Genomic DNA, 25,727 nt, shown 5'->3' with positions numbered 1-25,727 from the left:
GAATAAATAAACAACAGGAGCCAAGATATGCAGCCAAGAAATAGTGTTGCATTTATCGCATTATATATATTATAGATCTATTACATCCCATTAATTGACTCCCACAAATTCACAATCGACGCTTCATCCAGCAAGGCATCAATTACATCATCGCTAATATTTATCCCCTCCTGTTCGACTGACGGTACCTCTGGACCAACCTGCCGAATACCCTCTAAGAACAGCCCACGGAAAATAGACGCACTCGGGTACGCCTGCTGCATCTGCTCCAGCACCATCATGCAGAGATCGAGTTTATTCAATCCCAGTCTGCGGGAGAGTGTGTCGGGGGATTTACTGTTGAGTAAATGGACGTGCATGACTGGGACGAGGAGGGGTGGTCTATCATGCATGTTAACGACTGTGTTCAGTAAGTGGGATAGGATAGCTCACGTCATAGGCCCAGCGTAGTCGATCAACTTCTCCCGAGCAAGATTATCCAAGATTGCATTGGATTGAAGCGCAGCAGCGTCCATTTTCCGGCGGATGTTGAGCTGCCACGATTCTTGTTGTGTGATGGGGAGGTCATCCGGTGCTTTGGTGATGAAGCGGCGGTAGAATGTGATCAGGAAGGCTCTACATTATTAGACTGGGTTATATAAAATAAGGAAATGGGGTACTCACTGATAATGCAGCTGCAGATGGTAGATGGAGAACGTTACAAGCTGAGTCTGCTGGCCGTCATGATCCGGTACCTCAAACGCCAGCATCTCCTCTTCCAGAGCTTTGACCTGCGATAGGGACGGCGCAGGCCCTGATGGCTGATAACACAATGTCAAAACCTCCCCTAGCAACCCACTCAGCTGTATCATCTTCACCCACGGCTCTGCCAGCATCTGCATATCGCTGGGGATATACATATCCGCAATCTGACTTGGAACATCCAAATCAAACAGCATATCCTCCGCCGAAACCATCATCGTATCACAATCATTCAGATTGATGCGCAGTGGCCGCCCCATAGTCAAACTAAGCCAGCGATCACGGAAAAAGCACGTCCACCAGAGCCGTCGCCACAGCTTTTTCTGGTGGTCTGGGATAGAGTAATTGGAGAGGGCAGACGCAGAGCAGCGATGGAGGCCCATTGTCTGGCAGAGGGAGATGGCGTGGCCGGTCCAGAGCCAGGGGAGAGTGTGCATGTCTGTTTCTGAGTGGAAGAAGCCGAGGAGAAGGGCGGATTGGAGGAGGACGGTTTGGTTTTGTTCGTTGGTGTTGTGGTAGAGGCACTGTTTGTTAGATATAGTCATTTTATATGGGTGGTTATGGAGGTACCTTGGCCCGACAATGCATGTCGTCTTTCATCGCAATCCGCGATGTATACCCCTCCATCTGCCATGTCGCAACAGGAACAAACTACGGAATCAGCAGGCATCCATCAAAGGAGAGATAGACATACATTCGCAGCAACCGAAAACATACTCCATATCAGCAACAGATTCGACTGACTTCCATCCGGAAACGACTTGAGTGTAGCCGTCACATCGACCACCGGCATCATCGGATGCACATGGTGGAAATACGCCCGAAGCAGCTCATAGCACGTATCACTTCTAGGCAGATTAAACACCCCTTTATACTGCAGCCACTCGCGGTCTTGGTCGGACAGAGCCGTGGCTGTTTTTGATGGGATCATGATATGTCGAGGGACGGGTTGCTGGGACGGAGAGCAGAGGTCGAGGACTGCACCGAAGCCGGGTGTGTCGCCTGTATTATGGTATATTAGAATAGAATGCATTGATGATGACTGTGTAGAGACAAACCGGTGTAGAATGGCGCCTGGTCATTTCCCCTGCTATTTGCCCTGCTGCGTCCGAGAACCGTATTTGCTATCTCGGCCCCTGTGCGTTCTTCTTCTGGACGTAGACAGTTGTCTGTAGTCTCCAATTGACTCATGCTGTTCACAGCAGATGGATAAGCATGCACTTCTACCGGCTGAGGTGCGTTTCGGAAGTCCTCGGAAGGGGATGGATGCAGAGCCTGACCAGCTGGCAACGACGGTGATGGCTGCGGCGAGGCAATCCGCGACACTCGCTGGCTGGTAGAATAGTCAGTCTCATCCTCATAATTATTACGATGTCGTGCTTACGGCGCCTTTGCTGGAGGAATCACGCATTCCTGGCCATCCTGCGTACAGCCAATACAGGGTACGCCAGTGACCATTAAACTGCAGCGTACCTTGCGACGTCTGCAGTGCTGACAAGCAACAGTAGAACGATGGCGCCGAGAGGACATTATATTAGCTCGATTGATTAAATTAAATTGGTTGCAGGGATGAAGAATGACGATCCTCGGGTTCCCGAGACAGTTTTATCGGTGGCGACGGGCCGAGGAAGTACCGAGGTTCAGTCATCCGACAATAAGACAAAAGTTAACTACACAATAGCAATGCCTGTAAAAGCACGGTAATCATCCGAGTAAACCCTCTCCTTGTTCCCATCCAGACTGCAGCGGTAGATATTCCCGCCCAGATCCGTCACGTATACATGCCCATTTGGTACATCCAATTTCAACCCAATTGCCTCTTTGAAATGTCTGCAAAGAGTACTCTGAGTATCCAAAAGAAGCCCAGAATCACCCAGCTGGATTTTATTCAGTGAATTGCCGTACGGGATCTCGCCTCGGTCGGTCCAGTATAGCATCCGAGAGTTCTCGTCCACTTCCAGATCAATCGGTTCGGGTAGATCGGATAGGACGCATTTTATCTCTTGTCTTTTTCCATTGCCCGCAATAGGAGCACCGAAAATGCGCCCCTTCCCACCCTTTGAAGGCCCCTTTTGTGTCCAGAAGAACAGACCCAGAGTAGGGGCGACGGCGATGCCAACGCACCAGTTCAAGACGTCATCCGTGCTGTTGTCAATCAACACTTCCAAGTTGCTTCCATCGAAACTGCACCGGTAGATTCTGGCGCCTTCACGATCGGCAAAGTAGACTTTCTTCGCCACAGCATCCAGAGCCAGTTGTTTCGGGGTGTTGATGACTCCAGGCGCAACGAGCGTCTCAATGCTGCTGCCGTCTAGGTTGGCCGAGTATACAGCTCCATCATTCTTTCCAGGGACTCCCATGCACGTCCAGAACATGCGGCCACTGGCTTTGTCAACAGCCAGTCCATCAGGAAGAGCTTGTTTAGACACGAGAGATCGCGTGATCTTGCCACTAGTGGTCATTTCGAGAATCTCGCCAGACTCCAACCCAGGGCTGGCTGCTGATAGACCAAGATCCAGCACGATGATTTTGTCCTCAGAGTGACCATTGGATGTCTCTGAAGAGGGATAAAGACCACCCTTGGGGGACTTGTTTCCCAGCTTGCCATGGTCGAGGTATTCCGCCTTGAGAAAATCGACAGTCTTTTCAGATGGCAGACCCCGTTCTTGAATATAGTGTCTTTCGATAAACGCAACCGTATCCAGACCAACCTCTATACAAACAATTAGCACCGAACCCAGTAAAGTAAAAAAAATAACATACTATCCATAGTCCGGCAAGGCGGAATCCTCCCCTCCACGAAATTCTCCATCCACATCGCATCAATCTCCTCCGGCGCCGATACCCCCTCAGCGAGGATATTCATTACCTCACGCTTGATGGCCGCCCAGAGACGATTGAAAATGAACCCCGTCGACTCCCGTCTCGCCACATACGGCGATGTACCGGCTTCTCGACACTTCTCCACGAGAAAGGGGAAGATGGAGACATCCGTATATCCGTCCGTCATGAGCTCGACCATCATCGACTCGGGAGGCATGTAGTAGTGCATATTGAGGATGCGGGATTTCGTAGTCTCAGATACTACACCACCCAACATCTCGGACGACTTGTACGAAGACGAGTTCGAGGCGAGGATACAGTCCTCTGGTGCGAGTTTCTCGAGGTCAGCGAATGTGGTCGTCTTGAGGGAGAGGATCTCAGGCACGGCCTCGATGACCAGCCATGCCTTCGCCACTGCTTCAGGGAGGTGTTCGAAGGTGGTGACTTTGCCTGGCGTTTTGCGGGTTTTCTGTGCATAGGACACGACGTTCGTGGCGACGTAGTCTGTTGCTGCGGCGCGCTGGTCTGCGCTGGGATCGCGGACGTGGACGGTGTACCCTGCTGAGGCCCAGATGCAGGCTGTATACTTAGTATAGGAGAATGAGGATGGGAATGAGGGAGGAGTTACCGATGCGTCGTCCGAGTACGCCAGCTCCGAGTACTGCGACTGGGCGAGTAGAGTAGTTCTGGGGTGGGTTCCAGGAAGACATTTTCATATATGAGTTGAATAGATAGAATGGAATAGTTGTATACAAGCGTGTTGTGTTGATGTATTCTTCTACTGTCTGTAAGGCCTTTTATATCTACACCGACTACACACATAGTGTTCATTTGTTCCATCCGATAAAGTCCATCTCTTCGTCTGAGCTCGGTAGGCTGCCGTGATATCCGTGGATTGTATACTGATTGCCCGAGTGTCATTCCCAGGTATGTGGATGTAGATCCTGTACCCACTTACCTCGGAGATCCACACCTCGGAGACACAACAACTATGATAATAAATATACAAGGACACAGTATCTACTACGATCCTCTCAGAATCTACTCACTCATCCATCGCGACACTATCCAACATGGCAAACAAAGTCTACACCCTCAACGAGATCAAATCTCACAACACCAAACAAGACCTCTGGGTCGTCATCCACGGAAAGGGTACGCTCACACATCGCACTCCTATATCCAATCCAAGCTAATAAAAATAAAACAGTCTATGACATAACCAAATACACCCGCGACCATCCTGGCGGCGCAGATGTCCTCGTCGACGTCGCCGGCACAGACGCCACCGCGGCCTACGAAGACGTAGGCCATTCCGAAGACGCAGACGCAATCCTACAGACGTTTTGCGTTGGAACGGTCAGCGATGCGGGGGATTATACTCGTCCGAAGGCTGTGCGTGTGATTCAGGATACGGCAGAGAATGAGACCCGAAAGGGAGATGCGGGATCTGGTTGGGTGGGATATACAATCGGGACTGGGGCTCTGGGAGCGTCGGTTGTTTATGTTGTCTCGAGATGGGGGCACATATTCACGGTGCCTGCTATTCTACCCTCTGGGATTCTCAAAGGAGGCTTCTCGACTGGCTTCATCGCAGCCAGCTTGATATCCACTGCCATCGGGACCAAACTCGCAAAGCAGCTGTCAAAATTCACGCAAATCGAGTCCGGTTTCACCAAGTACCCTGCGTCCAAACCATCATCCCTCGTCAAGCACAATCCCCATCTCGAAGAAGGCTTCCTCGACGCAAAGGAATACAAATCCCTCCCGCTGATCCAAAAAGACACTCTCGCTCCAAACGTCTACCGCTTCGTCTTTCAACTCCCCAATGAAAACGATGTCATCGGCCTCCCAATCGGTCAGCACGTCGCTATCAAAGCTACAGTCGACAACCAATCCATCAGCAGGTCGTACACGCCGACCTCGAATAACCTCGACCGCGGCAGATTGGAGCTTGTCATAAAATGCTACCCTGACGGCCTGCTCACGGGAAAGTACCTATCCACCCTGCAGATCGGCGAGAAAGTCCAATTCCGCGGCCCCAAGGGCGCAATGAAATACCACAACGGCCTCTGCAAGAGGATCGGAATGATCGCCGGCGGAACAGGAATCACACCCATGTACCAACTCATCCGGGCAATTTGCGAAGACGACACAGACACTACTGAGATCAGCCTGATCTACGCGAACCGCACGGAGGAGGATATCCTCCTTCGCGATGAGCTGGAGACATTCGCGAAAAGGTACCCCCATAATGTGAAGATATGGTATATGCTCGATCAACCCTCGGAGAACTGGGCGTATGGAAAGGGGTATGTCACGCAGGCGGTTATGGGGGAGAAATTGCCTGGTGCGTCGGCTGATACGAAGATCATGCTGTGTGGACCGCCGGGGATGGTGAATGCGGCGAAAAAGGGGCTAGTTGGGCTGGGCTTTGAAGCGTCAGGGAGTGTGTCGAAGATGACGGACCAGATTTTCTGTTTTTAGTGTTTGGTGTTTGGTATTTTGTTTTGTATTGATAGAGATAGAATAGAGTGTATTGCTTGTATCGTATATCTAGTGTTGTTTTTCTATATGTGGTGTAATGTGTAGTGGATATCATCAGACCTCTTCTTCGCCCCAAGAAAATTACCAGCGGTAGTCCAACAAGATCACAATAATTACTCTTTTTTTGACTGCCGTTGCGTCATGACATTGATAGTAATATTACTAGTATCTACAAGTGTGCCTACTCTGTAATCCAGCAGTATGCTGGCGGGTAGTGTAATGGTAGGCACTTCCTCGGCGATCACCTCTAGATAGATTGTTGTTGGACAATGAGAGTAAAGGTGCTCTCTCACTAAAATAAATAATAGCCATCTTTAGGTGGTTGTGCAATGGTAAAATTGCCAAGGTATTGGCTTGCCTGTGTCTATCTCCAAGGTATGGTAGAGGGGCCTAACTATAAGCATAGATGGGAGGGGAAATTAGATAATTGGCGTGCACTGACGCATCTGAGGATATGAAGAGGATACTAGAAACCACTGAACCAGCTTGCATTATTTATTAAGTGTCTTTTGGAATTAGGGGAGCACCCGCTGCGTGACATAATTCATCTTGGTATGTATAATTACTGAGGGAAGAGGAGTTGGGCCTTGATTGCGGTCACGGGATATGTCTCGAACAAAAAAATGTATCTAGATAGGTGGCCAATCCCAGCCAGTCATTAGGGATCTGCCGCCAATCGGCCGAATGGCTGACAGATGCGGGAATAACAGGTCTACTACTACTACTACTAGTCCAGTAGTATTCTAAGTCGGTAAAATTCCACAACACCTAAGCGTGGCCTTCCGTACTCCCACTACCGAGGTGACTACCGCCACTGAAGTCGACGAGATTCGTCATCCATCCCGATCACCATCCCTCGGTATCGGTGAGAAGCCAAAAATAAAGTATCCCGAGGGAGCGGAAAGGTTTAATTCTCCGAACCAATCGGAATGCAGTATATTGGCAGGCCCACCCACCGAGGTATGAAGTGGAGATGAAGTCGGCACGGCATGCCGAAGATAGCCCCAAGGGACTGTATGAGTGCAGTTGGCAGATTTATAAATGTAGGGAAATGGCAGGAAGAAATCGTCAACCAGAACAGCAACAATCAATATGCCAACTCAGCAGTTCCATCTTCTCGGGGAGGAGCCCTCCTCCGCCAAACAGATTGATGTCTCCGTCAAAACTCTCGTCGATCTGAAAGACTTGATTGCGGCGCATTTTGCCATCGTCGAGCCTAGCGGTAAGCCATATCTCCTCTATAATAGAGGCCTACTGACAGTAAAGGCATCGGCTTCCAATCCCAAAACACCATCCTCCACGACATCCCGTCCATCACGTCCACTGCCTCCCCCGTGGCAATCACCATCGACGGCCACGCAGTCCGCGATGCCCCCGGTCCCCCCGGCCTCCCCTATGTGGGTAACTATCTCGAAGTCTACCCCGACCACCTGGGTAACCACCAGCGTCTCTTCGATCAATACGGACCATTGATCAAAACGACAAACATGGGACGCGTGACATACCAAACCAACGACCCGGTCCTGTCTGCCATCGCTTTCGCCGAGTCTGACTTTTTCACGAAATACATCAACCCCGCGCATCCGTTATACGCACTCAAACAGCCCTCGGCGGGTATCTTTCTCGGCGACACTGACACGCCCGAGTGGAAGGTGACGCACAAGTTCCTCCCGCCTGCACTCGGCCCAAAGGCAGTGCGGCACTATACGCCCACCATGCAGACGACCGTCGAAGATGCCTTCACTGTCTTCGACGCCTTCGATGAGAAAAACGAAGCCTGGAACGTGTACCAGTACATGCTGAAACTGGGCTCGCAAGCCGTGGGCAAAATCACCCTCGGCATTGACTTTCAGCATTTCTCGGCCCCGGACACGCCGCTGCATGAGATGGTGCATGATATTGCGGAGTTGCTTTCGTTGAATAAAAAGGTTACCTCTCGGGGTGATTGGTATGGGAAGCTGCCGTTTGGGGAGCCGGCGCGGTTGAAGCAGGTGAACAAGAAGATTGTGGAGATGGTGGGGGAGTCGATACGGCGGGCTGAGCGTGGTGGTGTGACGGATCTGCCATTGCAGGACGCGGCGCTGGAGGCGTCGAATATGGTTGGTATGTTACTTCATACTACCTGGATCATATTTCAAGATGAGTTGAAAAGCTAATGAAGTAGACTATGCCATCCGCGCAACCGATAACAAAGGCGACAAACTCCCCAAATCCAACCTTGTCTGGTCACTCGTCGTCGCGACAGCCGCCGGCTTCACGACCACCAGCTCGCTCCTCTCATGGTTGATCTACGGGCTCGTCACGTACCCAGGCATGCAGGACAGACTCCTCCAAGAACTCATCGACCACGGCATCGACGAGAATACCACCATCACCGCCGACCTCACCGACCGCCTCACCTTCCTGGACAAGTACATCAAAGAAACCCAACGCAGGCACAACCCATCCTACCAGCCCGGCCGCACAGCAAAGATCGATACCATCCTGCCAGGTGGCTACAAGATCCCCAAGGACTCGGTGCTCATTCCCGCCTTACACCACATCCACAATAACCCCAATCTATGGGATAACCCGCATCAATTCAGCCCTGATAGATGGGATACTGAGGAAGTGAAGAACAGGCATAAAGCTGCGTATATCCCCTTCGCGATGGGTCCGAGAATGTGTATCGGGTTCAATTTCGCACTGCAGGAGATCAAAGTGTTCCTGCCGAAGCTGATCTATCGGTATAAGTTTATCAGAGAGGGAGATGGGACGGTGGAGTATGATCCGATGTTCCAGTTGATCAGGCCGAATAATTTGTATGTCAGGGCCGAGAGAAGGGTGAAGTGGCCGTCTAAGAGTGACCTTTGAGGCTGTGCTTGACCATCATTATTATTACGCTGTTTAGAAGAAGACAGATAGTCTATCCTATATATAACTGAGTTTTTGTCCAATATTTTCTGAAACAAGATGGTCTCCAGACGACAGTAAAGCCCCCAACGGATAAATCCATCGCAAAGACCAGAGAAAGATACAAACCTCCTGCCCTCCCTTCCATCTGCCCTCGCGCTCTAACACTTCCTCTCCCGATGAACTTCCTGCCGAACTAAATGAGGTGCATTTACTTTCGGAGGTGTGCTAGGAGTGTGGGTATGCGGTTGATGGGATGCCGTTTCGGATTGTTCAGTATGGGAATGAGAAGGCGGCGTTGCGTAGGAGGGTATAGGATCAGAACATTTATTCATCGATAAGCAGAAAATAAAAAGATAGTATCAGACAGTAAATTAGAAATTATCATCGAGATTAAAATAAAAATCCCTCTATCCGAGAGCAGGTCATGTGCTCTCACCGTCCGCGTGACTCATCCATTTTTCATCAACAATAATTTAACGTCAACACAACAACAAACATTTTTCCAAATCATTCAAGATGTCTCAATCACCATCAATAGTGATAGTCCCAGGTGCATGGCACTGTCCCCAGCACTATACCCGCCTCATCAATGGCCTCAACAAAGCCAACTACGATGCCGTCGCCGTAGCTACGCCATCGTACAACTCCAGCCCTCCCCATGCCAGCTGGGACCAAGACGCGCAGGCCGTGCGTGATGTTATTTTAGAGAAACTCGAAAAAGGGCAAGATGTCATTGCTGTCGGTCATTCCTTTGGCGGCGTTGTCATGTCGGAGGCTGTGAAAGGGTTGGGCAAGAAAGCGCGCACTGAACAAGGTCTGTCTGGAGGTGTTATCAGGCTTGTTTATATGTGCGCGATGGTGTTACCCAAAGGCCAGACTCATCTTGGGCAGATGAAGCCGCAAAGTCCCGAGGAGGAGGAGCTGGAGCGACAGCGTCAGGAGATGGCAGAGAAGCATGGTGGGATGCAACTTACAGAGGTATGCACATATATCAAACCTCATTTGGATTATAGTAGCTAAGCGAATCAGGATGGAGCAATAATCCTCCCCAAAGACATCATTCGTGATGTCTTCTACAACCGCTGCGATCCAAACGACGTGCAAGAAGCCTTGGATCTTTTAGGCTCGTTTCCACCAGGCCCAATGGCGGTGCCGGCGACATACACGGCCTATCTCGAGATCCCGAGTACATATATCGTGTGCGACAACGACAATGCATTGCCGGCAGTAGTGCAAGAGAGAATCATTGCCGAGGGCAAGGGTGCATTCGATGTGGAGCGATGCGAAGAGGGCCATTCGCCGTTTTTAAGTAATCCGGAGTTTATCGTGGATTGCATTCGCAAGGCTGCGGGGGATATCCAAAATAGATAGTGACAAGCTGATATCTTATCAACCATCTCCACTCAATGACAGAACACAACTGAAGCATCCTAATTGATCATAAACTGAAAAGACGATGAAATAGCCTCGATGAGGTGATTGTGGGCCCGGACAACATCCGCTGTCAATACGTGCTTTGATCCTGGCAGCACGTCAGGCGGAGATGTCAACAACACTCTTAAACAGATGGTTTCACAAAGGACATGAATATGTTTCTATCTGAAATATTAGAAAATGGCCGATTCAAAAAATAACATACGCAGCGCAGAAAGCAGCGTCGAAGATGACAAAAACAACCTGCACTATGCCAGTCGAGGCGAGATACTCGGCGACAACTCGGAGGAGATCACAGGATATGATTCGGAATGGATGCGCGCCAGAACGTCTCTGACTGCTGAAGAAGAGAAGAAGCTCCTGCGTCGGATGGATTGGCATATCATGCCTCTATGCGCGATCATGTTTCTGTTGAAGAATATTGATTCGGAGAATGTGTCCAATGCGAAGATTATGAATAAAGGAACAGACCGGAACATCCTGACTGAGTTGGGGATGACTTCGAACGAGTATAGTCTCGTTACTGTTCTATACTACGTCAGTATCTCATCAATGGCATGCGGATTAATACTGATCGTGTAGATTCCGTATATTGTGGCTGAAACACCGTCGAATCTGCTCATCAAGCGAATGCTTCCGTCACGATGGCAGTCTCGCATTCTGGTTGGTTTGTCTTCTCATATTCTGTCCTTTTCTAATAAAAGCAGGTTAGTTGGGGATTGGCGCTTGCATGCCATACTGCCGTCACCTCGAAGCAAGGACTCTATACAGCCCGTTTCTTTTTAGGATTGGTAAGACATCTAATACATACCGTTTATTGGATACTAACCTGAACAGTTTGAAGCCGGCCTCTTCCCTGGAGTGATCCTGCAGCTGTGCTATTGGTATCGACCAGATGAAATGTCACTTCGATTACTCTATTTCTGTAAGTCTCTTACTCCTCTAGAATACTCCATCTAACAAAAGCAGACATTCTGGGCAACTTTTCCGGAATCATCAGCGGTGTTCTGGCATACGCCTTTGACACTGTCTCTGGCTCTCACGGTCTGTCGGGCTGGCAATGGCTGTTTCTCACTGAAGGCATCATCACCATTGCTTTTGGGTTTTCGCTCATCTTCATTTTTCCAGACTGTATGTCTCCTTATCCTACTGGATATAGTATATACTAACTTATGACAGTCCCTCCACAGGCAAAGTGGTTGACAGACAAAGAAAAAGCCTTCATCCAAGCACGACTCCCTCGAAATGCACCTCGCGCTCACGAAGTCAACTTTAACTTCAAGGAAATTGTGAATTCCCTCAGAGATAGCCGTCTGTGGCTATTCACTCTTATCTGGGCATTCTTCACCGTCGGAACCCATGGACTGAGATTCTATCAACCTACCGTCATCGCAAATCTTGGCTTCACGTACGTATCCCACCTACTCACCATATATAAAAACTAACCAAAAAGTGGCATCGCAACAACCCAACTCCTCAACATCCCCACCTCCATCCTCACAGTCCTCTGTATCGCCGTCTTTGGTCTCTGCGCCGACAACCCCCGTCTCCCCCGCCCACTTTACCCCCTATCCTTCCTCGTCGTCATCCTCGCCTGCTACGGCGTGCTATACAGCTACCCCTCCAACGGCGCCGTCTACGCAGTGACCGTCATTGCCAACGCCCTCGGTAGCGCCTGGTACCCGCTGATGTGGCCGTGGCGGGTACAGACAACATCCAGCGCGACCGGCTCCGCCTTCTCCATCGGCTTTGTGAATAGCTACGGCCAGATTGGAGGTGCGATTGGTCCACAGATTTTCCGGAGTGAGTATGCGCCGAAATACACGGTGCCGTTTGCGGTGACGATGGGGTTGATTGCAGGGTGTATACTTTTGACCCTGGGGACGTGGTGGGTGACAAGGGGGACGGAACGGTCAACGAGGAGGTTGAAGTTGGCGAGGTTGGAGGCGATGAAGAGGGGCGAGGCTGTGTTGGAGGATGTGGTTGATGAGGATAGGCGTAGATAGTATATTCTACAATGGATCATATACCTGGTCAACTTTATACCAGGGGACCGTACCCATCTGGTTTCTTTTTGCCCAATTTGGTAACATTTATTGAACCTGCAAAATTCTTCTTACTTTAATATTTAACCAAAAATGATATATTCTCATTTTATCGTCCATGACGAGTCCCGAAGATCGCAATGGCGGCAATACAGTTTGTTGATCGATTTGGGGGGCATCCAACTAGTTCAGCACACCCCTTCCGGCTATAAAACAACATTTCTGCAGAAATGATCCGATGTAATTTTGATTCTATAGTCAAGTAATGATATCAAAATGCATTAGTCCCTTCTCGTCGCGTTGTTGACTGATGTTGTGAGGTTCAAGGTTTAGGGATTATATTTTTATACGTGTATATTTAGCATTAATAGCAATTATCAGGTTTATATATTTAGCCTACTTGATACAGACAGTATACTACTGAAGTTAGATAGTCCCTAGGACTCATTCCACAGCCACAAAACCTCCTCCCTCCGGAGAATCCAGGTATGACTATTCCACTGCCTCATATACTCTGTGAAACGCCCCTCGAACAAATACCGCTCATAGTTGCGGACGATAGCCTCTCCATCTGGTCCACCCGCAGCCATAAACATATCCCGTACATGACCATCTCCGTATGCTGCCCCACGGATACTTCCTCCATAGCATGCTTGAGCCCGACATGCCTGCCAGAGGGGATCTGTGGCATCCAACCCCTGTCCTAGATCGATCCATCGCGTCACCATCACAGCCGGATCTCGTGCGTAGTTTCGCACCTCGATTTGAAAGTCGAGATTGCAGGTCTGACAGTGGAACATACTGGACACAGTTTTCTGTTTCGATGTCAAATCATGGTGTTCCAGGAACTCGTGCAGGAGTGGGGTCATTTTAATATCAGATAGCAACACATCCACACACACGTTTACAAAGTCCAGACCCCATACATCTGGACGATGCTTGCGACGATGAGGATCTGGATAGTTGAACAGCACCCAGCTCTGCACCTGCAGGACAAAAGTGGCCTCTCCAGTGGATGTCTGGCAGATGCGAGGCTCAACCGCCACCATCGTGGTGCATCCCTCGAACCCCGCGTTAATCTCCAGATAAGCCAGAGACAGCGGGTTGAGTCCATGCTTAGGTCCACGACGGTACCTCCTCATCGCCGCCTTCAGAGGTGCTTGAACCGATAAAAGCACCGCTGGTAATTCACATGCACGTCAAAGTATTTGGGCGACAGCCATAGCCGATGCCCCTTTTGCTGGCACAAGATGCTACCGTGTTGGGCCCAGTACTCGGCTCGCTGGTCTCGTCGCCGCTTGGGCGGGGGATGCAAGCGTTCGCAACACATACACTCATCCAGCCCGGTGTCTTTTTTTAACCCCCAGAGAAAGGATCTCGGCAGGGACCTCTCATCGCGGAGTCGGATCCATGCTCCGGTCCCGAGTTTGGCGTGGAGGGCTTGGTTGATGAGAGGGAGGTTTGCCTGTTCAGTTATGTCAAGGTTTTTTTCGATGAGGAGGAGGATTTCTGTGGGGAGACCTGCGAGGCTGGCTTGTTTGATATCGGCAGTTGACATGGTTTCGATCTGGTTGAATCTGCTTGTATCTTGAATATCTTAATTTGTGACTGTGAATGAGAGGGTGGATTTCATCTTGCGTTGTTTAATAAAAAGCGTTGCAAATTAGGGTTAAATCAGGCATTGTTTCTAGGTATGCTGTATATCATAGATTACGTAGCGTTGGTACTAGTCCAGATCTAATCCACAGGCAGACAGCATGTATAACTGACATCACTTAGTGAACAGACCATTATATAAATACGGATAAGCTTTGACCATGTAAAAGCCAAGATTAGATTAAACTCAGACTAGCGCTTGTCTACATGTGGGATATCTCCCTTCTGCAGACTATATTAATCGTTTGAATATTTTCCTAGATGACGAGGTGTAAATACGAGGTAAATTCTACTTCTACATTTTCAAACCAACACCAACACTAGAACACGATATGTATTCCTCAACTATTCTTGCCTCCATCCTAGCCGGTGCATCGTTACTTGGCCAAGTAACCGCAAACGAAACGTCCAATTATACCCTTGACCGTATGTCTGCCTCCATAACCGTATACACAATCACTAACACCCCTCTACAGCAACTGGACTGGCCCATGCTCCCTCTTCGGCTTCGGCGACGGCGAATGTCTAAACGTTGAGTTCTGGGATACCCTTGGCTCTATCGGTCCTGATCCTAGTATGTACGCATGCTGATTTAGCGAGCAAAATAACTGATATTATTTTTAGATCTGGTATGCTCTATGTTTGTGGAGCCTGGAAACTGCTACAACCCAGTTGGAAATCTCAACTCGGGGGATTTGTGTACCCTGGTATCGCGGATTTGCAGACCTGGCAGGATGGGCAGACAGGGAAGCCGGCGGGGTATTGGTTTAATAATGCCCAGTCGGTGCAGTGTTTGTATAATTAGTAGGATAGGGAGAAGTAGGGTTGGATGGTCTTGGCTTGTGTGTTGATGTTGTTATTGTATTTGTTAATGTCCTAGCGGAAAGAAGGCAGAGCCATCCATCTATGATGATGACCCTAACGAACGACCTTAATGCTACGCCTCCCCCCTCCCATTGGGTAAAGGACGGACTAGTGGGCTACCTTTTAAAATTGAGTGATTTTACTAGTTCTTTATACCTGTTCTCAATGGTCAGTTAAATTGGAGATGTGGTCACTGGAATTCCACTGAGCCTTTCTGTCTAGATAGAGTTCCAAAAAAATAGTTTCCTACAACTACTGTCCGATTCAGAGTGTTGCGAGGCAAAAAGAACAGGCCCGAGCCGCGGATCGAACGCGGGACCTCTCGCAGATATGCTTGGGTTGTTAGAACTCATTGAGCTCTCCCTAAGCGAGAATCATACCACTAGACCACCCGGGCTGTAATCACGTGTTTGGCCTTTGCTGTAGCGGCATTATTAATGTTCATCAGAGGACTATGAAAAATAATATCGGCACTGCCAATCGGAAAGTTGCATGCGAAAATTTCTAGTCTAGTCTATAAAGAAAACATATGTACCATCTAACTCATACCGTTCGTGAGCTGGACCAACTGCACGTAAAGCCCCTTGGTCTTGATTCTCCAAGACTTCCCCCAGTACAAAGTCGGGATGATGAACGCAATCGAAACAAAATCAATCACCGCCAGCGCAATGTACGTGTTTTGGGTCCCGGATTCGTCCAGCCACAACGAACACACAAAGGTGAAGATACAAGCCAGGGTATTGTTGATGATCGAGACCCCCACCATGCCCTGGATGACGATCTCCGGGTATGCATCCATCAAGTACGACATGGCTGTGTCGCCGATCGATCCCCAGCCGAAACCAATGCAGGCGAGACCCCCGTATACGACCCAGGCTGGCCATTCGCCGCCTTTGGCTGCACCGACGCCAAACATGATTAGACCGACGGGGGAGACAAAGAGGGTGATGAAGAGGAGCCAGAGTCTGTACTCGGGCTCGTATAGACCGTTGTTCTTCTTGGCGATCCGGAGAACATGCATGTCAGATAGGACGCCGGACATGATGCATCCCAGGACTGCACCGATCAAAGTGGCCACGTTCATGATCGCCACACCGGTTTCAGTATAATTCCATGGCGGATCGTAGAAGAAGGTATCTTGTGTGGTGAGGAAGAATGACATGTACGCATCTTGCAAACCCCACAAGATACCAGACAACCACACAGCAGGCAACGTAAAGACCTTGAAGTAGACAAGGAAGCGCTTGATATACTGCCTGACGCCAAAGCCCTCGATAAACGAAGACGGAGTAATGATGGCAATCCTCTTGTGGTACGGCAGCAGCTTCTCTTGCTTATCGGTAGCCTCAACATCGTCGGTATCGTCTCTGCCGTCGCCAAGATCACTACTATTGATCCTGAGGCCATCGGGGCCTTTCTCCTTGGAGTGCGACACGCCCGAGTCAACATTTCCAGAATTATTGGACTCGTACAACGGGAAGTGCTTTGGTCTGTCAAACACCGTTTCCTCACACGCAAAGATAATCACGATGAGCGTCGCACCGCTGACGATGGCCCCCCACCAGCCGACCCATCTGAATCCCTGGGACTCGGCAATCAAATGCGCAATCAAAGGGCCGAGAAAGGAGCCCACAGAGGTGGCCATAATGTAGATGGTCAAGACGGAACCAAGCTGATGCTGAAAGAAAATATCCGCCAGGGACTGCTGCACTTGGGCTTCGGCACAGGCCTCCGACATGCCCACAAAAGCCTGCGACCAAATTGTATCCGCGGTCCGTTTGGACAAAGCAAACCAAACGGAGCCTAAAGTGCCCGACAAGATACAAATAATGTACGTGATTCTTCTGCCGTACAGAGACGAAGCGGGCGCGAAGAAAATACACGACCAGCCGATGAAAAGGAACAGCACACCAGCCCCCGTGTTCATCGAATCATAGGAAATCCCATACACCTCGTTCAACGAGTCCTGGGCAGCACCAGCATCATTGGAGATGGCTGCTGTGAGTGCTGTGATGAAAGACACAAGGATAAAATGCCATGTCTTTCTCGCCGAAGACCAATTGAGCGGATCATTGGGAGAATCAGAAGGTTGCGGGAGCAGGACAACGCCCTTGCTGGTCTTTTTTATAGGTCGTCCTGATTCATTGTTGGATGCATCTTCGCTGACTGCTAAGATGCTGGTTGTACCGGGGATATAGTCTTCGGAGAAATAATTGCCCCCCATCCAAAATTATTTGCGCCAAGATAATTTTTATATAAATGAGCAAAAATTGAGAAAATGGGGGGTCAATAACAGAGTTTGACAACGTCCAAGGCGCAGAAAAACGTGGTGATGCAGCGGGAGGGGTACTGCCGGACAGGAACGCAAAATTTTCAACCAATCCTTGCAATCGATGTCACATGATTCGATCTTATCTCTTGGCGGTCTTAGCTTTCGGCCCGAAACGCACATACACTATGACGTACAGTATACTGTATTGTATGTATATTAAAGAAACATCGAGTATTTAAACAATAGCACTGATTTCATAATTGATAACCATTATTGATAATTATATTAAATATACCAAAAGCTCAGCTGGGATCATCACCAACCCCAAATTTGACAAGAACCATAATAGATAGCATGGGAAGCTGTCCTATATATGTTCACTGATGACCAGTCACCATGACAAAAAGACCAGACACATGCCTGCTTTCTTTCTGTGGGTAAATTATGGTTAAAGAGAAGACAGGTAAGTACGTTATAAAAAGTTGGCATAAGCGGGATTCATCAGCTGGCATCACTGCCATATCTGGTCAGAGCAATATCTGGATGGTGAGTATAAATGGCTACCATGCTCGTATTGAATAGTCCAGACAGTTTTAGGCTTAGCGCACTGGCATCTAAACTGAGATCTGAAAATGAGCGCGTTCTACTGTGTCATCCACTTCTTTTGTTCACTGGCTGTAAATACTGATGACCCAGCACCTGCTGTCGTCATTGATATTGAGTATGTATCCTTTGGATTCTTTCAACATCCACTTTAACAGGCCCAGCTCGGGGATAGTCAAGGCTGGCTTGGCGGGGGATGATGGCCCATCTCATGTCTTTCGTACGTATGCGTTGCTCTTTTGAAATTACGCACTGATGCTCGTAGCAACGATCATCGCCCGTCCAAAGTCATATACAAGGTGCCAGTCAAATAAACGCAAGCGGACTCACGAGCAAGCACTATGTCAGCCATGAGGCACTGAAAAGCCAGCACCAACTCAACATTTCCCATCCCATCAAACAAGGAATCATCCGGGACTGGCACGAGATGGAAGAGATCTGGCGTCGTACATTTTTAGAACTGAAGGTCAACCCAGAAGAGCACAATGTCCTGATGACCGAGGCACCTGAGAGCTATAAGAACGGCCAGGAGGCGATGGTCCAGAAGCTGTTTGACGTGTTCAAGGTACCTGCTGTGGCTATCATCGATACAGCTTCACTGGCCCTGTTTGCACTAGGCGCACCACTGGTGTAGTCCTTGATTGTGGCGCAGGTGGGACACGGGCAACGCCACTACGAAGGGTACCCAGTGACAGTCGCAGTAACGCGTTGTGGGCAGACCGAATATAATCCAGGCTTCCATGAAGGAGTCTGTGAATCGATCCAGAAAACCGACTTTGGTCTCAGAAAAACGCTCTATCAAAGCATTGTCTTGGTATGTCATTATCAACACCCTCGTCACAATATAAACACTGACAAGCTCAGTCTGGTGGAAATACCATCCATGAAAACTTGAGGGGCCGGCTGCAAGAGGATCTTTCGGATAGGCTACCAGGCTATATGAAAGTCCGGGTGGTTGCGCCTCATGAGCGCAGATATGCCGCGTGGATTGGAGGGTCGATTTTGGCCGCTATGCCTACTTTTGAGCAGAAGCTGATCACCAGGGAGGGATATGCTGAGGTTGGGGCTAGTATTGTGCATCAGATGTACTAGCCTGATCGTCGTCTTAGCATTTCTGATCTAGTATTTCTTTACAAGCAGTATTGGCCAAGTGTTGGTGACTTGCGTTCTGAAGTACACACTGCTAAAATTGCAGATAAATATATATATAGCTCATTTGCATATCCGCTATTGTCTTATAAAATTGGGAAAAATTGGATTCAAGGCTGTTTATGGTACTTTTACGAGGCATGACAGAATAATTTTAACGCTATAATATGTAAAAGCAGCTGACACTATTCTATATTCATCTATACTTAATACTCTAATTTACATAACCTCTACTACCGAGGCATCTAACCGAGAAGAGTTCCGCCCGATTTATTCTCCAAGAAGCTATACTGCCGCCCCTTAAAGCCATATGACCCAAGCGACGGATCGCAGTATTTTATATTGATCATCGATTTCGGTTTGTTTGACGTCTTCCTTGCACAGACCATGTGTTTGTATTTTTAGCCGCCCATCAAGCGGGGTAGAGAACTAACATTTGAGTGGGCGTCAATATTTAGAAAAGCAAAAACAGCCATTCTACAAGGCTCGAAGTGGTTCTTCGATCAACACCCTTGTCAGTTTCTCCACCATGCCAACTCATCGCGTCCAGTTGCGAGAGAAAAAGTTTTCCCTCCCTCACTCCTCACACAACCCAGTCCAGAGGGATAACAAGCGGTTTACGGAATGATGAAGTCCAAAAATCCATTCAAGCGGGCATTCGAAAAGGTGTTCAATCGAAAATCAACCCTAGAAGAGGGAAAAGAGATCGATGCCTCGGTCGCGTCGACGGAGACCCTTACAGACGCGCACAGTGTGAAAAAATTAGATCGCGTTGAGAGCACACTCGAAGACAGGAGTGAAGTAGAGAAAGACGAACCGCTCTGGGAGCGTGCCTACAGGCATATTGATGCAGAACTGAGGGAGAAATATGAGGCGTTACTGTCGGAAGAAGGAAAGCAAAAAGGTGAGTTGTCCTGAACGCGTTCCGCTTGGTGACTCTGTATTGAAACGTGTCATTAGGAGAGAATGCCCAATCTGTTCCTCGTCGAGAGCAACTGAATGTGATAATCGAGAGCAGCCTACAGCAGATGGATAGCAAGGACAAGGGAGGACTCAAGGACGGCATAGCAAAGGTTACAGAATGCACGCAAGCGGTCAAGGGCTTTGTCGACACAGCCGTCAAAGCATCACCAGAGGCATGCTTAGTCTGGGCTGGTGTCTGTGTTGTTCTCTCTTTGTTGACAAATCCCAAGACAGCCTCAGAGGCCAACAAGGCCGGTCTCAACTACGTGACATCTCGGTTGTGCTATTACCTTGAACTGGAGCATCTTTTTTGGTCGAGTGATAGTCGAAAAGAGCACCTTGTTGTCTTGGAACGCAAATTCTTGGATAACTGGGTTGAACTCTACCAGAGGATGTTGGAATTCCAGTTGCAGAGCATCATCCGATTGCGAGATCATCGGCACCTTGCAAAGGACATATTCCTCCTGCAGGACTGGCAGGGAATGGTCACCAATATCAAGGAGCAAGAGGCTATTATGGACAAGGATATGAAACAGATCAGAGCTGCGTTATCTGGAGAAAGTCTGCATGAGATCGAGAAGAATTCCGCCGGTATCCTTGAAGCCGTCAATAAATTGCAGCAGTCCACAGAAGAGAACACTAATATTTCCAAGAAAAACCTGGAAGTCCAGCAGGACATACGGGACGAACTTACTGACCATGGAAAAAAGTGTCTGCAGTTATTTCGTCTGGCCAGCGAAGATAGAGATGACACCTATGAATGGTATAAGAACAAGGTTGAGAACCGACTGGAAGGGACTTGCAATTGGTTTTTGTCCCAAGCCCACTACACGAACTGGCTGAAGCAGGATAGTGGGCTTTTAATGGTTTCTGCCGATCCAGGATGTGGCAAATCTGTTTTGGCAAAGCACCTGGTTGACAGCAGATTTGATGCAGAGCAACCTTCAGCTACCATTTGCTATTTCTTTTTCAAGGACCAGATCCAGAGTACGCAGAGACAGGCACTGTGCGCGCTCTTACACCAAATGTTGTCTCACAAGCCGTCTCTTATCAAGCATGCTCTCCCTGGGTACAAGGAAAACGGCACAAAGCTCATCAATCTGTTAAACGAGCTCTGGAATGTTTTTGCGAAAGTGGCCACAGACCCGACGATGGGCCCTATAATCTTCGTTCTGGATGCAATCGACGAATGCAAGCCGTCAGAGCGAAGGGGCCTTATCAGTGAACTAAAGGACCGCCTTCTAGGGCAAATGGGAGACAATCAAGTGAAACTGTTTCTCACCACGAGACCCTACAAGAATGTGATGTCCAATTTTCAGGACCTCATCAGCCAATATCCGGAAATTCGGATTTCAGGCGAGAATCATTCAGAGGACATTGCAAAAGAAGTGAATATCGTCATCCGGCACCGGGTGCAGGAGCTGCGCCGAACAGAGGGATTGGACGAAAAAAAGACAGCTCACTTGGAGAAACAATTGTTAAATCAACCACAACGTACCTATCTGTGGGTGCATCTGGTTTTTGAAAACTGGCTGGAGGAAGGTCTGGACGACGACACCAATGGAATTGACAAGATAATCGCCAACCCACCATTAACCGTCTATCAAGCATATGAAGAAATCCTCAGCAAGTCCAAGAACAAGCCGTTGGCTCGCATGGTTTTTTGCATCATGATAGCTTCATATCGGCCGTTGAACTTGCGAGAACTGAACATAGCAGTACATCTTAGGTCATCTGGAGTACTTTGCGATCTTGATAGTGATGAACAGTTTGAAATAGCGTTACGAAACTGGTGTGGCTTGTTGGTATCCATAAATGACAAGAAAGTCTACTTTCTTCATCAAACGGCTCGCGAATACCTGGTGCGAATCGGGCTTAGTGGTTGCCAACCCCGCCCGGATGGGCCGATCAGTGAAACGGAAGCACACTCCGCTCTGGCATTGAGTTGTATCAATTATCTCGACTTGCCTGATTACGTGGAGGATGATAGCAGGACAATTTCCAGCCAGGAAAATTTGGTAGACGGCTGGAGTGAAAGAGTCTCCGGGTTTGCTGAGTATGCCTCGGTTAATTGGATGACACACTTCCACGATGCATCCTTGGATAAGAATGAAGATCTGATGGCGAGGATAGAGACGATCTGCGACCCACAGAAAGAAATCGTTAACCGCTGGATCTCTATATACTCTCGTCAAACAAAGTGGGCAAAGGAAGGTTTCTCGACAGAAGGACTTGATACCTTGTGGATAGCATCGTTCGTGGGGGCCACTGAGCTGGTGAAAAAGATCCTGCACGAAGGACATGCCAATCATGATGGTATAACCGATGAATATCGTTGTAATGCTCTAATTATTGCAGCTGGAAAAGGCCACGATCTTATTGTCGGGCTGCTGGTTGATGCAGATCAAATAAATGTCAACAGTCGAGACAATGAGGGGAGAACTGCTCTATATTGGTCTACAACGTATGACCATCAAAGTATCGTTGAGCGACTGCTTGCCGTGGACACAATAGACGTCAATATCGCCACCAAGGAAGGGAATACCCCTTTAATGATGGCCGCCAGGGATGGCCATTCAACGATTGTGCAGCTTCTACTAAAGAACCCAAATATTGAAGCAGAAATGTGCGACGAAGATGGAACGACAGCGCTGCATTGGGCTGCAATGTTCAACCATGCAGATGTTGCACAGATGCTTATCTCTTTACCGGTAGAAGTAAACGTGCCAGATCACGACGGAAGGACACCACTGCTGTGGGCTGCCCAGGAAGGGCATGAGAGTGTTGTTAGTCTGCTCCTTACAAATGAAAATGTTATCCATGAGGCCAAATCCGTCGATGGAGATACAGCAATAGGCCTGGCCGCGCTCAACGGCCATGCGAGTATTGTCAACATGTTGCTTGCAGTTCCAGTCAATGCAGATACACAAGATATTGATGGATACACACCCCTCATCGCGGCTACTATGAAGGGACATGTGTCTATTGTTCAACTCCTCCTAGAGAAAGGAAAGGTGAATGTTAACGCAAGAAGCAGGGATGGAAGCACAGCTCTTAATTATGCCGCATTTTTTGGCCATGAGTTGATCGCAGAGACAATACTTACATTCGGCCTTCCACTCGATGCAGATATTCCTGACTATTATGGGGTCACACCACTCATGGAAGCTAGTAGGAAAGGATATGAGGGTATTGTTAAGTTACTTCTTGAGAAGGGCAAGGTATATCCGAGTTGGGAGGATCATAAAAGCATGACTGCATTGTCATATGCATTTGAGGAAGGTCATGAGGAAATTGTCAAACTGCTGCGGGGCTTTGGGCCAGTCGATAAGTAGAATGTGCATCCCTTGCTATTTTGTTAAACTCTTCAATATCAAGAATCCGTTCCCAGTCATAGGGAGTAGTCTATCCTGTATTCAAGTTATGAACTTGGTTGTATAAAAATATGTGGGGACCTCTCCATCATATTGAGAATCAACCAGATGATGAAACCGCTGGTTCTTGAATAGCTTCAAACAACTGCTTGACCATAGCTAGAATCCAATACAGTAGACCTATCAACGGAGAAGCCAAGGACAGCACGGGAACGTAAATTTCAAGCTTAGTGTATTTACTATATGCTCATAGTTCGAAATATTGGAAATTACAACTGATTGGGGTGACTAAAGATGGCCTGCGAAGCTGAATTGGCTGGTGGGTATATGTGGGATATATCAGATTCTACAAGGGTAACATGATGTTTCGAGTACATAATGCTAAAATCAACTCAAGAATGACTCTGGCCAAGGCAAGAGAACATCATGAGGAGTTCTGTCATAAAAGAACAACCCATTAATCAATATCTTAACAGCCAACTGCGGTACCCCATCTACCTCTTCTGATGGACACAGTATTTTCTCATAACTTCAAGACAGGGTAACAGAATATATGCACTTCAAGCAGTACAAACTCACTCCATCCCCCATCTCTCAAGAACCTGTACCATCTTGGTATTGGATTCTCTGGCAGCCAGGTCCGAAGCCAATTGACCATTATGATCTCGAGCCGTGGGATCCGCGCCATTGTCCAACAGCAAAGAAACCACATTGATATCCAACTCATTCAGTCGCTTTTGTGGCATAGAGGCCATCTCATGCAAAACGGTCCTTCCGTCGCTAGACGTCAATCCAACGTCTGCTCCACGTTCTAGGAGCATTGTGGTCACCAGAAGATGAGGCTTCCGATCCGAATCCACAGCAATGGCTTCGATCAGGGGTGTACGGCCATTCTTCGTTTGTGAATTTACATCTGCACCGTGTTGCATTAACATGTCCAGAATAGGACAGTCTCCTGCACGCGCAGCTTGATGTAGAGGTGTGATACCCATATCGTCTCGCATGGAAATATCTGCCCCTGCCTTGATCAGGAGGCGGAAAATTTCCAGCCCTCCATGGGATGGCATACCACAGCTGTATGCAGGTCCATGAAATGACGTTAGGTAAACGGCCAGACGCGTCTGGTAAGAAAATGTAGAACATTCCGGTCATAGTCATTGGACGATGAAGTCGTCTCAGCACCATGATCCAGCAACATTTCCACAATCTCTGGAGAACAAAACTCTACAGCGGTGCAAAGAACAGGATCGCCATAGCCCGACACCCTAGCCTTGATATTCGCATGGTATGATGATAAAAGATCTGATACAAGTTCGGTGTTGTTTGCATCGACAGCGATTAAGAGTGCAGTGCGACCTAATATGGGTTGTCTTCTGGCCAGCCGTTTGTTCGCGTGCGGGGTAGATTGGTGTCAACGTCCATTCCATCATGGATGTATTGTCGGACAGTTTCGACGTGCCCATTATGAACAGCAGTCAGGAATGCGAGTTTTTCCTGCTCTGAATGCATTGCCATGGATAATAATCGAAGCTGGTTTCTAATTTATCTTCCCCAAAATGACAAGGATCAAGAGGTGTGGTCAGAAGTGACCTTGCATGAGTATTTTCTAGCTTCATATAACATGACTTGGGGGTGCTGTCGTTAGTCGGTTACTACACAGCCAGTCACTTGGCTGCCCGCGATGATAAGATGGGGAGTATCTGGGCTGTAGTATCTTTCTGCGGGTTTAGTTAGTTCATGTACGCATTTTTATTGATTAGATGTAAAATCAGAAATAATATGTGATAAAGGGAGAAATAGCGATGGGATCAGTAACTAACGATGAACAAAATATTATCAATTTGATAGGATCCTAATTAATTAACATCTCATAAAACCTCATGAATCCCTAGAGCAAACTTGAAACCAAGCCGTGATACCGAATTCACCTGTTCCCCTCTGCGCGTGTTTGATATTCTTGGTTGGCACCACGACTATTGTTAGGACTGCCAGTCTTGGTGTCATTTCCGCCCCTTAGCCAGAAATATGCCACTACTGGGACAGCCGCGCAGACAGCAATGATGGCTCTAAAGGACGATGTTACTAACATAAAGCCAGACTGATATCCATGACAACTTACTTTCGCTGACCGCCGGGTTCTTTCTCATTCAGCTTGTCGCCGATGCTGTAGTATCGTCGGGGAACAGACTGATAGGACTGAAGACGAGCGGCTCCCGACCGCAACAACCGGCTGTACTGTGGAAACATTATTGGATTGCGTAAAATATGGGATGTATTGAATGAATATGCATATTAGAAGAAAAAAAAAAAAAAGGTAAGAAAGGGGTGCCTTCCTGCTACTTTATGTTTGATAGCTTTCCG

General features: G+C 48.3%; 11 protein-coding genes and 1 non-coding gene across 12 annotated transcripts; 5 read left to right on the top strand and 7 right to left on the bottom strand.

Moving 5' to 3' along the window:
• Nucleotides 1-28: 28 nt before the first annotated feature.
• On the bottom strand, nucleotides 29-2,297 carry ASPWEDRAFT_42951 (Zn(II)2Cys6 transcription factor). Its single transcript, XM_040835912.1, has 7 exons — nucleotides 2,126-2,297; nucleotides 1,800-2,074; nucleotides 1,436-1,743; nucleotides 1,312-1,392; nucleotides 664-1,265; nucleotides 433-615; nucleotides 29-381 (listed from the first exon to the last, which is right to left on the bottom strand). Exons 1-7 carry the CDS (start codon nucleotides 2,269-2,271, stop codon nucleotides 81-83), a joined length of 1,896 nt encoding a protein of 631 aa, XP_040686600.1. The 5' UTR covers nucleotides 2,272-2,297; the 3' UTR covers nucleotides 29-80.
• On the bottom strand, nucleotides 2,087-4,274 carry ASPWEDRAFT_743804 (putative 3-hydroxyacyl-CoA dehydrogenase; the record flags this gene model as incomplete). The annotated part of the gene is made up of 3 exons (XM_040839464.1): nucleotides 2,087-3,454; nucleotides 3,505-4,143; nucleotides 4,193-4,274. 3 exons carry the CDS (start codon nucleotides 4,272-4,274, stop codon nucleotides 2,412-2,414), a joined length of 1,764 nt encoding a protein of 587 aa, XP_040686599.1. The 3' UTR covers nucleotides 2,087-2,411.
• A 363-nt stretch (nucleotides 4,275-4,637) lies between these two features.
• ASPWEDRAFT_114552 (uncharacterized protein) lies at nucleotides 4,638-6,051 on the top strand (the record flags this gene model as incomplete). Its single annotated transcript, XM_040828502.1, has 2 exons — nucleotides 4,638-4,719; nucleotides 4,775-6,051. 2 exons carry the CDS (start codon nucleotides 4,638-4,640, stop codon nucleotides 6,049-6,051), a joined length of 1,359 nt encoding a protein of 452 aa, XP_040686598.1.
• Nucleotides 6,052-7,203: 1,152 nt separating this feature from the next.
• ASPWEDRAFT_61130 (cytochrome P450) lies at nucleotides 7,204-9,332 on the top strand (the record flags this gene model as incomplete). Its single annotated transcript, XM_040838561.1, has 3 exons — nucleotides 7,204-7,333; nucleotides 7,378-8,214; nucleotides 8,276-9,332. The coding sequence occupies 3 exons, from the start codon at nucleotides 7,204-7,206 to the stop codon at nucleotides 8,962-8,964; spliced, it is 1,656 nt and encodes a 551-aa protein (XP_040686597.1). The 3' UTR covers nucleotides 8,965-9,332.
• A 190-nt stretch (nucleotides 9,333-9,522) lies between these two features.
• Nucleotides 9,523-10,377, top strand: ASPWEDRAFT_30047 (alpha/beta hydrolase; the record flags this gene model as incomplete). The annotated part of the gene is made up of 2 exons (XM_040833359.1): nucleotides 9,523-9,984; nucleotides 10,036-10,377. The coding sequence occupies 2 exons, from the start codon at nucleotides 9,523-9,525 to the stop codon at nucleotides 10,375-10,377; spliced, it is 804 nt and encodes a 267-aa protein (XP_040686596.1).
• A 243-nt stretch (nucleotides 10,378-10,620) lies between these two features.
• Nucleotides 10,621-12,446, top strand: ASPWEDRAFT_53001 (uncharacterized protein; the record flags this gene model as incomplete). The annotated part of the gene is made up of 7 exons (XM_040837813.1): nucleotides 10,621-10,977; nucleotides 11,023-11,103; nucleotides 11,148-11,231; nucleotides 11,336-11,369; nucleotides 11,407-11,571; nucleotides 11,620-11,848; nucleotides 11,894-12,446. 7 exons carry the CDS (start codon nucleotides 10,621-10,623, stop codon nucleotides 12,444-12,446), a joined length of 1,503 nt encoding a protein of 500 aa, XP_040686595.1.
• Nucleotides 12,447-12,922: 476 nt separating this feature from the next.
• ASPWEDRAFT_743800 (uncharacterized protein) lies at nucleotides 12,923-14,043 on the bottom strand (the record flags this gene model as incomplete). Its single annotated transcript, XM_040839463.1, has 2 exons — nucleotides 12,923-13,665; nucleotides 13,818-14,043. 2 exons carry the CDS (start codon nucleotides 14,041-14,043, stop codon nucleotides 12,923-12,925), a joined length of 969 nt encoding a protein of 322 aa, XP_040686594.1.
• A 1,253-nt stretch (nucleotides 14,044-15,296) lies between these two features.
• On the bottom strand, nucleotides 15,297-15,402 carry ASPWEDRAFT_t159. Its single transcript has one exon. It is a non-coding gene; the product is annotated as a tRNA-Pro (tRNA).
• Nucleotides 15,403-15,474: 72 nt separating this feature from the next.
• ASPWEDRAFT_42949 (uncharacterized protein) lies at nucleotides 15,475-17,334 on the bottom strand. The gene has a single exon (XM_040835911.1). The coding sequence runs from the start codon at nucleotides 17,227-17,229 to the stop codon at nucleotides 15,544-15,546; it is 1,686 nt and encodes a 561-aa protein (XP_040686593.1). The 5' UTR covers nucleotides 17,230-17,334; the 3' UTR covers nucleotides 15,475-15,543.
• A 757-nt stretch (nucleotides 17,335-18,091) lies between these two features.
• On the top strand, nucleotides 18,092-18,972 carry ASPWEDRAFT_174346 (uncharacterized protein; the record flags this gene model as incomplete). The annotated part of the gene is made up of 4 exons (XM_040831215.1): nucleotides 18,092-18,100; nucleotides 18,146-18,445; nucleotides 18,515-18,694; nucleotides 18,745-18,972. 4 exons carry the CDS (start codon nucleotides 18,092-18,094, stop codon nucleotides 18,970-18,972), a joined length of 717 nt encoding a protein of 238 aa, XP_040686592.1.
• A 4,969-nt stretch (nucleotides 18,973-23,941) lies between these two features.
• On the bottom strand, nucleotides 23,942-24,433 carry ASPWEDRAFT_30041 (ankyrin repeat domain-containing protein; the record flags this gene model as incomplete). Its single annotated transcript, XM_040833358.1, has 1 exon — nucleotides 23,942-24,433. The coding sequence occupies one exon, from the start codon at nucleotides 24,431-24,433 to the stop codon at nucleotides 23,942-23,944; it is 492 nt and encodes a 163-aa protein (XP_040686591.1).
• Nucleotides 24,434-25,290: 857 nt separating this feature from the next.
• ASPWEDRAFT_174343 (uncharacterized protein) lies at nucleotides 25,291-25,613 on the bottom strand (the record flags this gene model as incomplete). Its single annotated transcript, XM_040831214.1, has 2 exons — nucleotides 25,291-25,432; nucleotides 25,486-25,613. The coding sequence occupies 2 exons, from the start codon at nucleotides 25,611-25,613 to the stop codon at nucleotides 25,291-25,293; spliced, it is 270 nt and encodes an 89-aa protein (XP_040686590.1).
• Nucleotides 25,614-25,727: the final 114 nt, after the last annotated feature.

Source organism: Aspergillus wentii (genome assembly GCF_001890725.1).
Source record: "Aspergillus wentii DTO 134E9 unplaced genomic scaffold ASPWEscaffold_6, whole genome shotgun sequence".
In the NCBI taxonomy this organism is placed as follows: Eukaryota; Fungi; Ascomycota; class Eurotiomycetes; order Eurotiales; family Aspergillaceae; genus Aspergillus; species Aspergillus wentii.
This window is presented reverse-complemented; position numbering and strand designations above follow the sequence as displayed.